Source organism: Morus notabilis, unplaced genomic scaffold (assembly GCF_000414095.1).
Source record: "Morus notabilis unplaced genomic scaffold, ASM41409v2 Scaffold1285, whole genome shotgun sequence".
Taxonomy (NCBI): domain Eukaryota; kingdom Viridiplantae; phylum Streptophyta; class Magnoliopsida; order Rosales; family Moraceae; genus Morus; species Morus notabilis.
In genome coordinates, this window is record NW_010362783.1 from 447,395 (window position 1) to 460,407 (window position 13,013).

Sequence of the window (13,013 nt, forward strand, 5' to 3'; positions counted from 1 at the left end):
CTTTCCCTTGAATCGCTCAAGCTACAGAATTCCTGAGTTTACTACTTACTCAACACTGCTTCTAGTGTCACCTAGGAGGGATTTTATAGTGCTCTACTGAATTCAAAAGGCCACACAATACTTTCTTTTATCAATGTAGAATGTATAAATGTCAGAATTAAAATAAAAGTTCTCCATCATTGTAACTAGGATGTAGTTCATATGCTATCCTATAGCATCTACGTCAACACATGTGTCTTTTGTTTTACCCTCAATATTCCTCAATGTCCCCAATATAATCACATATATTTTATATAGATCAAATTAAGATCATGTTGAACTTTTAAAATTTTTCAATAAGGTTATTAAATGAAAATACTTCTTTTTCTCCAATGCAGATAATTAGAAGCATGTTCTCTTTTTCCTATAACCCATCAAGTAATTTCGCAAATATCAACTATATTGGATTTTTATCCAATTACTCAAGCATCTTTTCTCTACATAAAACATTTCATTTATGACATACGTGATCTATACCATTAATAATACTCTTCTTCTTTCGCCATTTGAGATTATTGGAAAGAAAAAAACAATGTCTCATACGACAAGTTCTCCTTCGGAGGCTTGGCACTGTGGTGGGAGCGCTTGCGTTTGCACCCGGGGTCCAGGGTTCGAATCCCGAAAATGGCATCTCCTTCAGGGGGTAAGGTCGCGTACATATGTGATTGAGCTTTCCCCCGAACATGTCAATATGGGAGCCTCTTTGACAATGGGATCCGTCTTTTTTTTATTCCAATAAGAAAGATCACCATATGTTGAGAAGTTTCACCATTAGTCTGAGGATGCTAAGGACTATTGAAACTCAAGCTGGTGTTTAAGAAGTTTCAAGAAACTTCACCAGAAGTGCTTGAGAAAGCAAGCATTGTAATCAAAGGTGATCTTGCAGAACAAGATGTCTTACAATGGATAAAGTAGACCATCTTTAAGAATCGATTAACAACCACAAAGATGGAGTCGAAGTTTTCAGCCTAATAATGACTACCAAAGAGAGCAGGAGAGACGACACAGGTTTTTAAAACTTTTCAATTTTCTTAATAATTATCGAAAGTTTATGTGATTAATTGCACAAGTGATTTAATAAATTATAACTGTATCCACTCTATAATAAAATGCTCTCTCAATTGACATAATCTAATAAAAGAAGGAAGCAACAATCGATATAATAAGCAATATAAATAAGTCTCAAGTAAAATAAAAGAACAAGAAGAAAGCGTAATGTATTTTTAGAACAGTTCAGTAATATGTCTATGTCAATTGTTACCAAGTCTTTTCATTACACCTTCTACAACGATCGACTTTAACTTGAGACGGTGACTATCTATGTCACAATAAATTACAAGAGGTTTACAAAGGAATTAGTAATCTATGAAAATAAGGTTTTAATTTTGGAAGTTTTGGAGCAGTAAAATCCCACTCCTATGAGAGGTTTGATACAAGTTTTGAACCTAAAAAAATGTGTGATTGCATAATCAATGCAAGTAAAAAAAAAGGGTCAAAGAACTGACTCCTGGTAACTTGAATTTAACCAAGAGATTTGAGGGAAAATGAGCCATTTAAAGGACCCCATTTAAGAACATGTCACCAGTTTTTTATAATTAGTTAAATGGTCGTTATTCTTATTAATACACTTAGACAAAAATAGCCTTCTTGTATAACTAATAACCTAGACACCTAGTTCTTATATGAAACCCTCTCTTCTACCCGGCCGCTGTCGCCTTTGCACACTTGAGGCCCGTTTAGTTTGTTGATTTGAGTTTTACTTCGAGTTGAGATATAACTTTATGTGAAATCTTTTACTGTAGTGAAAAAATTAGATGTGATTGTTTCTGAGAACATTTTACTGTTGCAAAACTCGGATTCTAAACTCGAATCGAAAAAATAAACGGGACCTTGAGATCTATCCTTTCTCGTCTCTGTTTTTCTGGAATCTCTCTGTTCGTTGCAGCACCCTATCTCTGATGTTGCCCCTTACCGTCAAGTCACATTGATAATGTACTTGATCTCTATGGCTAGCACAAACTTCGCAATTGAGGAGACAAGAAGATCTTGAGCCGTCTTCGTGAAGGAGATTGTGATTGAGCTCCATCATTGTAACTCCCGGTGTCATCTACTCAAATAGTAAGAAGAAGAACATAGGATAAATTAGGAAAACCTAAGGGCCTGTTTAGTTCGCTGATTCGAGTTGAGATATGACTTTATGTAAGCGTTTTTTATTGCAGTAAAAAAGTTAGATGTAACTATTTTTTAGAACTTTTTAATAAAACTCAAATTCTAAACTCGAATTGGTGAAATGAACGAGACTAGGCCCCGTTCTTTTCGTTGATTTGAGTTTAGAATTCAATTTTTGCTACAGTAAAAAGTTCTCAGAAACAGTCACATCTAACTTTTTTACTACAGTAAAAAGCTCTCACATAATATCACATCTCAACTTGAATTAACAAACCGAACGGGCCCTTAAAAATATTTGTTCAATGATTGGCCATCTATTAAAAGTTCAAAAACTGCGGCCATAAATTTTTGGTTCGGTGAAGAATCTGCCACCCATCCCAATTTCCCTTTAACCAATAAAAAAAGTCTTGCCATAATTACTAAAAACAAACGTCGTAAATAATAAAATGCAGACAATAATTCGGATTAAGAATCCTAATTAAGTCAAATGACAAGCTTACTTATAGCTGCCCAATTGAGCCAAAGTTAGGAAGCTACCTTCTAAGTTCTAATAGGGGAAGTTCTTTTTAAAAGAAAAAAAAAAAAAAAAAAAAAAGCTCTTTTGAAGGTCGTCTAAACATTTCTAGAAATTATAAGTCTCAGAAACATGAGGCCCTAAAGTGCTTCAAAGAAGTTAGGCAATAAGAAACTTTATATTAATACATTTCAATTGATTGTGTAACATTTACAGTTCAAAATTTTAAACTAGATCCACACAAGGAGCTAACATTACAAGCGAAATTGTTACTTTAGTGAATGTTAACTTCTCGATCGATCACATTAATTTCCAAGACTTGGCCTTAATGGTCAATTAATTAATCTGTGTCATTTTCCATAATGAAAAGCTTATCATTATCTCTAATCACTTCAATCGAATCAATTTCTGCACCTTCCTCGTTTGTTACAATTATTTCTCTGCAATTCAACCGAAACTTTTCGCCTGTTTGAAGTAACAAAAACCACACAGACAAAAAGTCAAGTTATAAATCTGAAAATCAAAAGAAATACTCTCCCAATTATAAAAAAAAAAAAAAAAAAAAAATACTTTCAAAATAATAACTGAAAAATACAAGTTATGTTGTTTCTATGAGCAAAAAAAGATAACAACTTGTATTTTCCAGTTTGTTATTTGATTAATTAATTAAGCCTGTAAGTCCACTAAGGGCACCTTACTTTCTAGTTTTCTTCAATTAAGGGATTGGAAAAGAACAAGAAATCAAGTAGTAGAAGAGTTAGCACATGTATATAACAAAAAAAATTCAAATTTTTTTTTTTTGTTTCTTTTGCAATTTTGTTTGAAAAATGATCAAAGGAGCTTCCAATGGTGAAAAAGTCATGTGTTAACCTCTAAACTCTAAAGTCCAAGTTAAAAACTGAAAATAGTGGTCTTTTGTTTCACTGGTTGAATTATGATTCAAACAAAAAGGTACATGTTTTCTCTTTAAAAAAAAAAAAAAAATTCTGTTCAAATTTTGGCCATAGATGTTTACTTTGTTAAAAGAGCATGAATAAGCTATAAATTCCTACACTTTTCTTTTCTCTTATTTTGCCAAGAAATAAGGACAGTTTACTTTCACAAGTTGTTAGGGAGAAATGGTTTTGGATGAAGAAAGTTGGAAATAATTTATCATAAACACATGGAGGGGGAAAATTAAAAGAAGAAGAAAAAGTCACCTGCAACTTTTTTGAGATCTTCTAATGAACTTGGCAACCTAATTAGCTTCCCAGGTTCCTTGCAACAGGTCTCTTTCCTCTCCATTGGATGACCTCTATATATACTCACTCTAGGACAATTTACTCCATCAGATTTTCTCTTCTCTGCTTCGCTTTGCATCGAAAGCACTTCATTTGGCGCAGTTTCAGGCACGTTAATCCGGTATCCAACCTCCCTCTTTTCCAGCATTTCATTCAGAGCCGTAGAAGGAAACTCATACGTGTTTGCATTGACAACCTCCGCTCCGTTCATCACAAGCAAGTTCACCATGTCCACATTGTTATCTGCCATGGCTACTTGTACTGGTGTCGACCCGTGGTGGTTCTTCGAGTCTACGTTTAATCCATATTTCAAGAGCTCCTTCATCACCGTGACATCGTTTCTTTTTGCAGCGGTGCATAGAAGTTCCCCGGCGATGTATGGATCCGAAAGGACAGCAAAGTGGTAAAGCATATTGAATATGGTATGGTGCTTTGATGCAATAGCTTCCCATAATGCTGTGTTGCCATTCATATCTGCCGTGTAAAATAGCATGGTAATGTTAAGATGAAGATATCTCAAAGTAGATACATTTCATACTTTGGATGCAACAAGTTGACAAACTAAAACAATTTAAGTAAAAAGAGACTGTGGCACAAAAGAAGAAATAATGACCTTTTAAGTGTACATTGCAGGCATGCTTGAGGAGCACCAATACACATTCTTCATGACCTTCAGATGCTGCTATGTGCTGGTGTATTAAAAGAAGAAAAATTCAACACAAACATATAATTATATCTTGTTGCGCCATTAGAAAGTATGCATTTTGAGATGAACAAATTTGCATACTTAGTTATTAAGTTTTGCATTAATAACTCAAGATCACCAAATACTAAAGAAATCACCAGTTTCCTACAAGTATGAAGCCATTATAATAGAGGTAAATACCAAGTGGAATGATTTTTCTGAATTAGTTTAGTTTAATAGACTCTAATTTAAAATCAATTTTAACTTCTTTTAGAATTTTGGATTTCATTTAATTATGTTTGAAACTACAATAGAATTTGAGTAGAAGAAACATATACACTTACCAGAGGAGTCCTTCCTTTTGAGTCTCCAATGTCTGGATCAAGCTTTGCCTTGAGAAGCTCATCCAGAAGCCCGTCATTTCCCGTGTGGGCAACGGTCAACAAGTTATCTGCCATGTTGGGATCGCCCTCTTCTTCCCCGCCCTCAACCAGCAATGCTCCAATTTTAAGATCCTGAAGCTTTTTGTGATACTGCTTGTAAGGCAACATAGCATAAGTCACATGAAGGAAGTTCTCACATAAAGTCACATCTCAACTCGAATCAACGAACTAAACGAGCCCTTACTCTTTAAAAAACTAAAGAGAAAGAATCACCTGAAGGAAGTTCTTGAGAATTTGTAGGTTATCTTCTTTTCTGGCCTGCATCGCTTCGATTAGATCGGTGGTTTTAAGTCTCAAAAGCTGCGAAAGAGTCTTGGTTCGGTAAGTAAACCCTTGTGGCCTGCAGCAAAGAGCTCCAACTTCTCCAAAGATGTGGCCTGACTGTAGAGTCCCAACTGCAAGCTCTTTATCCATTTCACAATCAATTATTTCCACTTCTCCAGAGACAATAATGTAGACATCATCTGGCGCTTCAGTTTGCATTACAACATCTTCTCTAGGTGGTATGTACTCTGCCTTCATTTTCGCAACCTGCAGATTGCTCGGTAATTCGGTTATCCAGTCACTAGTCTAGCTAAATTGACTTCAAGCGAATCTAATAATTCTGTAATCTTGACATTTGAACTGTAGTTGCTTCTTCACTAGATGAACTTGAAATGGAAGAAATACTTCCGGGAAAATAAATAGATGAATTCTATGTTCAATGTATGCATAATTGTTTTTGCCATTTCAAAAGGAAAAAAAAAAAAAAGAAGTAAAGTAGCCTACCAAGTGCAAAAGTATTTCCTTGGAAACACCCTTGAAAAGATAAACCTTCCCCACAGTTGGCAAGAACAAGTGCTGACATATGCTCTTGCAAATCGATTTCGGTAGCTGTTCAAGCAGATGCTGCTGATTCAAACTCTCAGCCTTGAATCTCAAGCACATGTAAGCCAATATTTGGTCTTTTAACCTTGCAGGCAACCGATTCCGGGATACGAAATTCGACGCTGATTCGATGCTGTTCCTCTTCAAACCATGAAGAACAAAACAAGGCCAAACATTTTTCATCTCAAGTTCCAAGCATACGTCGCTACTCCAAAACTATACGCAAATTTGTAGAAAAACACTTACAAATTCCATAGTCCTGCGGGTTCCTTCAACGACCAAGTTCGTCATGTTGCCAATGATGTAAGCAGTGAAGCCAAGATTGAAGAGCATGAAGAATATGATGAAGATCATTTCCACAGTGTTGACCGCGTGGAGATCGCCATAACCGACGGTTGTCATGGTGGTGATGGACCAATACAAGGCTGAAATGTAACGAATCCAAAGGCTAGTCTCCCGGAAATTCGGAATTGCAGTTCCAATCCATGTCTGTCCTTTATGCGGATACAAATCTGCTAACAGATAGTAAAGACATCCGGCACAATGTACTAGCAACAGTGTCGCCTGCATACACAAATATTATTAGAATTTGATGAACATTTTGGCCTTTTTTTTTTAATTTTTTTTTTTGGTTGTCCCTAATGTATGATAACTAAATTTTCTATGAAATGGAAAGATTATAGCTTAGAGAAAATTGAACTCACAAATAAAAGCCTGGCACATCTGGTCCAAAAGTAGTTGAACCTGATGTCCTTCTCAAGCCTACAAAGTGAGAAATAAGATGTCTTACTTTTTATTTCTCTTTTTTTTTTTTTTTGGTTGTCCCTAATGTATGATAACTAAATTTTCTATGAAATGGAAAGATTATAGCTTAGAGAAAATTGAACTCACAAATAAAAGCCTGGCACATCTGGTCCAAAAGTAGTTGAACCTGATGTCCTTCTCAAGCCTACAAAGTGAGAAATAAGATGTGTTACTTTTTATTTCTCTTTTTTTTTTTTTTTTTGGTCTATAAGATAAGAAAAAATTATCATATGGAAAATGAATTGACAAAAAAATAAAGGGTCAGTTAACCTGGTGAAGAATTGTTTGACTCGCCTAAGTCTCCAAAACCTAAGCATTCCCAAGAGGTAACAAGAGAGTGGGATTTTCCTATTGCCGGTGAACAAGTAGTAGAGTGTCTCAAATGGGATGGTTGATGCCACATCCATTAGGAACCATGTTGATAAATACCTACCAAAACATTACATCAATATAAATCAATAAACGTCACTATTATCCCCATTATAAATTCCCCACTATAAAATAAGACAAGACCCCCCATTATAAATTCCTTTTTTTTTTTTTTTTTTTTTGGCTTTTTTGTTCTTTTTCTTTCTTTTTCTTTTTCTTTTTTGGTGGTGGGGTGCATTGGTTTAACCACAAGTAATATTTATCATTCTCTTCATAAATAATTGTCCATCACTAAAGGGTAGATTTCTAGTATATTGGCCAGGTTATTTTCAATACAAGAAACTCGTTAGTTACAACAATAATTTAAGCCTCGTTCTTTTCACTGATTCGAGTTTAGATACAGTAAAAAGTCTTAAAAAACAGTCACATCAAACTTATTTACTACAGTAAAAAGTTCTTATATAAAATCACATCTCAACTCGAATTAAAAACTTGAATCAGCGAACTAAACGGACCCTTAATCGATCCTTTCGAACAAGTGATTATGGAGTAACGAAAGATAATTAATGCTTAGTTGCTATTACAACAACGAAACTGTTATTCTGTTTTGTATGAAAGCAGTGTCTTTTTCTCTGTATCATACCCACCCAAAGAATATACTTAAAATCCACGGCAGCAAACGACAAAGGTAAACAGAATATTCTAGAAGAAAAATTCTCTATTGCAATAATGCGATTATGATATGGATAAGTGTAACATTCAACAAAGTATGATTGTTTTTTCTTTTCTTCTTTTTTTTTTTTGACTCTGAAAAAGGAGTATCTTCTAAATATTTTCTCTTTCACTTTCACTGTATAAGAGAATAAAAAACATGACGGCGAAGTAGTTAATAAAACGTTTACAAAATTATTTATAAGTGTTTTATAAACGTTTTATAAAGTCAAAATACAAATTTGCACGTAGTTCGAACAATGAATATCTTTATCAATGTGGTGTTTTAAACCATTAATTTGATAATAATCTTTTATTATCGGACCTTAATTGTTATTGATTTTATAATTTAAGGTATAATTTTATAAAATTCAAAATCAATTATGCAATATATATATATATATATATATATGTACACACACAAATAGTTTGTGTTCTAAACTTAATTAAGAGAAATTAATAAAAATTACCTGAGCGCAATCTTTTTAAAGTCACGAACGAGTAACTGAGTGGTGGAATCAATATAAGCGACAAAAAATGTCAAAACAATGTCGATGGCGAAGAACAAATCCACAACGCTGTCGGCAATGTATAGTGGTTTCTTTGGATATGAATTTAGAAATGAAACCTCAATTGGGTACATCCACGCTGAATATGCCACCAATAGCACCATAAATGTCTCCCAACACCTGGCCCCAATTAATTAATCTCCACAATAATTTAAAAAAAAAAAAATTAAAAACGTCAAAAGAAAAGAAAAATATAAACGTCAAAAGAAAAATAAAAACGTCAAAGTGCCAGAGAGTTCGGAAGAAAAAAAAAAATTGAGCTCAATGATTGGAATTGTCCGTACTGGTGGAAATTTTTAGATTCGTCAAAAAAATTTATTAATCCTTTCTTAATTCTCAAATCAGCTGATAGAATATAAGAAAATTATTAAGTGGGATTATTTCCTAATAAACAATTAATCTCATCACTCATTTTGTCACTTTGCCATGCATTTCAGTTATATTTTCTCCGATTGTTCCTATCCTCATATACGTCAATACGTACATTTATCATTTGTCTTTGAAGGTCAAATGTCAATACATATTTACATATTTACCCCTTTTTATAGAGTATAAACATTAATACCTGACGATATACGATTAATATACACTTATCAGTATATAACTAAGTACAAACCTTTCCATCGAAAAATCAAAAACCAAGTGTAAGCCAATTATTGAATACAAAAATTATATACCAACAAAACCAATATATTAATTTGGCATGTACCTAAACATGCGATATACAAGAACTTAATATATAGGTTAAAAAAAAAAAAAAAACTATAGTAGTGCACAAAAGTTTCAAAATGACATATTTAAAAAATATATAAAAATGTTTTAAAAAATACGAACCAGATTGAGCATTTTTTTTTAATATTATATCACACGTGTCTATTTATGTGCACACTTTTGTATATGCATGCATGTGTAACTGTGTTGGACAATACTCACACACAGTTACCACAAAATATACAGCTTTTGAAATCAATACTGTAATTAAGTAATCGTTTCTTACATTTCTAATTTCCTATCAACGACGGGCATATATTGCTATGTATATTATATGTGTGTGTATATATATATATATATAAACGAGCATATATTGCTATATATGTATATTATATGTGTGTGTGTGTGTATATATATAGTAGTTGTATACCTGTATCTGGAAACCATAGGGGAGATGATCCATCCTTTTGACTGAATTTGAGTTTGATTGGAGCTGGAATCACCCAACGGTGGAAGAATCAGCTTGGAGAGATTCTTCAAATTCAATGGCGGCGATGACATGATTATGTCATCACTTTTTTCTTGATCTTCACGCTTCTGCAGCGAGCTATCAGAAAACTGCCCGTTATTACTACTGATTCTATTACTCTGATTCATGCTAGAGCCTGTTGATGATGATGTTTGATGAGTTCTATTGTGTGGAGTATTCATGAAGTTCAAATATTCCATTTCTAAGAATATCAATTAGTAAAAGGTCACGATATTTCAGTATTTCAAAGAATAATCTAAGAATATTATTGCAGAGAATGAGGGAGAGAGAGGAATAGAGATCTCTAGAGGGGTAGAGAGAGAGAGAGAGAGACGGAGGAAATTAAATGTGTGTGGGAAAACAGGCCTTCATGGCACTTGCATTGATTGATGCTTTTCTGATAAGACTTTAAATAGAAAAAACAGGTGGTGGGGCTCTGAAATATTTGGCCAATCTCTTGTTTTGTGTTTTTTTTTTTTTTATTTCTTTTTTCTTGACGAGGACCACATGTATAAGTTTTGGTCTTGTTTTATTTTTTACCATCATGCCATAAGTAAGTAGTATTGGATATGTACTACCGTCTAGTAAGTGTAACAGTAAGAATGTATTTCATTCTTCGCCTTTAGAATTCGTTTAAGCCTTTAGACTCTACAAACCCACTTTAGGTATTGTATCCAATCAATACGTTGTGCGGTGTTAGAATTTGTGATGATTAAGTAAAAATTAAGTATGTTTTTCGAGTACAATTGAATCAGGTCCTCTCAATTTCACTAGTAAATCTTAAAATTTTTAAAGTTATAATAGAGAACGGGGCGAAATGATATCAATTATTCTCTAAAAGAAGTAGTATTTGATATATATATTTGATGTTTTACTAAAAAGGAAATAGTGGTCATATTTGGAATTGATCTCATTTTTATTTTTCACGTTTTTTGAGAAAGAAAAAATGAAAACGCTTTCAAAACGGCGTTTAGCGCAATAAAGACAAAAAACAGAAATAAAAACGATTTTTTAGTTTAGTGTAAAATGAGAGATGAATGAAAAACGACTTTTAGTCGTTTTTCATTTCTTATTTTCGTTTCTCCTCTCTCGAGCAGAGAGAGAGAGAGACATTAATGAGTTTTTTTACACTGAAAATAATCTCTTGATAAAACTACTAAACACATTTTTAAAAATGATTTCTGTTTGAGATTGAAAACGTTTTCAATCTCATTTTCATATAAAAAATAAAATTATTTTAAAATGAATTTCAAACACGTCCAATAACATTTAACTTCTCGTTTAGTTGGAGAATTCGTTTTCTGATTCGAATCATGGTTCATGATTCGTTATAATATTTTCTCTCATAAAAAATACATGTAAATAAAAAATGATTATAATATTATAGTTCTAATATATGAACTAAACAGACTCTTAGTTGAGAATCGAATTTTCAAACGGTAAAAATAAGCGTGTAAAATGTGGTATTCTAACGTAAAGTAAATAAAAAATAATTATAATATTATAGTTCTAATATATGAACTAAACAGACTCTTAGTTGAGAATCGGATTTTCAAACGGTAAAAATAAGCGTGTAAAATGTGGTATTCTAACGTAAAGAAAAGTTAAAAAAGTGGCAACTAATTAAGAACGTGGGCAAAGTTGGTGGCACAGTTTTCTAAGGGAAGGAAAACAAGGCAACTGCACACACCATTGGAAATCGACATCTCTATTCCCTGGTTCCAAAAATAAGTTTCTCATGTATGCTTCTCCCCCGTAGCCTTGTCTGCTGATATCCCCCTTGTGATCTAAACGCGTTCAAGAAAATTACAAGTCTTCAGCCCAGAAAATATCAACATATATATATATATATATATGTAAAAGATCATTCTATTGCAGTATATTCTCTTAACTTTGGCCATTAACAATTATATATGTAAAAGATCATTCTTTTGCAGGTGCGTTTAGAACTCGTTTTAAAATGATTTTATTTTTTATATGAAAGTAGAAATAAAAATATTTTCAATCTCAAACAGAAATTATTTTAAAAATGTGTTTAGTAGTTTTATCAAAGATTGTTTTCAGTATAAAAAAATCCATTAATATCTCTCTTCCTTTCTGTGCTCGAGAGAGGAGAAAACGGAAACAAAAAATGAAAAATAACTAAAAGTCATTTTTCATTTCTCTTTCATTTTACACTAAATCAAAAAATCATTTTTATTTCCATTGTTTATTTTTATTGTGCCAAACGCCGTTTTAAAAACGTTTTCATTTTTTCTTTCTCAAAAAATATGAAAAATAAAAATGGGATCAATTTTAAACACGTCCTACAAGTCTTCAGCCCAGAAAATATCAACATATATATGTAAAAGATAATTCTTTTGCAGTATATTCTATTAATTTTGGCCATTAACAATTCTCTCTCTCTCTCTCTCTCTCTCTCTCTATATATATATTTGAGACGTATGGGCTTCTTACATTTCCATTGTATGTTAGAGAAATTTTATAAAGTTACCTAGGTTGTTTGTCGGTTGAATCGTCTTCAACCGTTGATTTTCATTTGTCGATTCAAGGATCGAAGACCAATCAGACGGCAGGGAAGGTTACCCCCACGATTTCTCTGTGGGACCAACTTTAAGAACGGCTTATAAGAGCCGATTGATTCAGGTCAGTTGGTTGTGTGGTTATGTAGAATTGTTCAGTGAAAATGATGGGTGCCTTGATCTACGTCAGAATTTGTCCTCTATCTTGTGCAAGCAGTGACCTAATAATATGCGGAAATTTACATCCTTAGAATAGAACCGTAATCACATAGCTCAACAACGTGATTAAGTATTACATTGAGAGAACATTCTTTCAAAATATCGTCATTTTTCTTCAATTAATGATACTATAACAACGAGATATATAACACTTTGGTTTTTTTTTTCTTATTAATTTTATAGCCCGCATCATGCGACATTTTTTAATGGAATGACTTTCATTAAACTTCAGACAAGTTTCAGACCAAACAAAGTCACGAGGGTGGGAAATAGCAAACCGAACCAAACAGTTAGCTGCAGAGTATGCTTAAAAAATAAAAATAAAAATAAAAACAAAAAAAAATAAAGAAAAACAACGAGTAGAACTAGTAATATGGGTCAAAATACAACAACATTGCTAAAAAAATGACATAAAAATCAAATAATATAATTTTTAAAAAAATATTAAAACACAATACGAACACAATACGTACATTCCTACTGCGAGCATGTAAATCCTTGATTCTAGTATTAACAAATTTTGATAGACCAGCTTAAAACATTGAAGTTTGTGGGGGTAGTTGTCGGAAAAGTATTCGGTCA

The 13,013-nt window shown here is 32.8% G+C and overlaps 1 protein-coding gene across 2 annotated transcripts; it reads right to left on the reverse strand.

The window, feature by feature from the left end:
* Positions 1 to 2,821: 2,821 nt before the first annotated feature.
* On the reverse strand, positions 2,822 to 10,057 carry LOC21399763 (potassium channel AKT2/3). 2 transcript variants are annotated; one of them, XM_010102859.2, is made up of 11 exons: positions 9,592 to 10,057; positions 8,352 to 8,570; positions 7,072 to 7,230; positions 6,889 to 6,946; positions 6,244 to 6,561; positions 5,899 to 6,138; positions 5,344 to 5,661; positions 5,032 to 5,220; positions 4,616 to 4,691; positions 3,922 to 4,476; positions 2,822 to 3,187 (listed from the first exon to the last, which is right to left on the reverse strand). In XM_010102859.2, the coding sequence occupies exons 1-11, from the start codon at positions 9,888 to 9,890 to the stop codon at positions 3,063 to 3,065; spliced, it is 2,556 nt and encodes an 851-aa protein (XP_010101161.1). In that variant the 5' UTR covers positions 9,891 to 10,057; the 3' UTR covers positions 2,822 to 3,062. The 2 variants fall into 2 exon arrangements, with proteins under 2 accessions (XP_010101161.1, XP_024024441.1); XM_024168673.1 differs by having other exon boundaries at positions 8,352 to 8,589; positions 9,592 to 9,670.
* Positions 10,058 to 13,013: the final 2,956 nt, after the last annotated feature.

Bases quoted from the DNA above. Each gene is read 5' to 3' on its own strand.
- LOC21399763 (XM_010102859.2), bottom strand. From the start codon at position 9,890: ATGGAATATTTGAACTTCATGAATACTCCACACAATAGAACTCATCAA. The intron at 6,139-6,243 runs GTAAGTGTTTTT...CATGGTTTGAAG, and splicing joins CCCGCAGGACTATGGAATTT to AGGAACAGCATCGAATCAGC. The intron at 5,221-5,343 runs GTGATTCTTTCT...CCTTACAAGCAG, and splicing joins TTCTCAAGAACTTCCTTCAG to TATCACAAAAAGCTTCAGGA.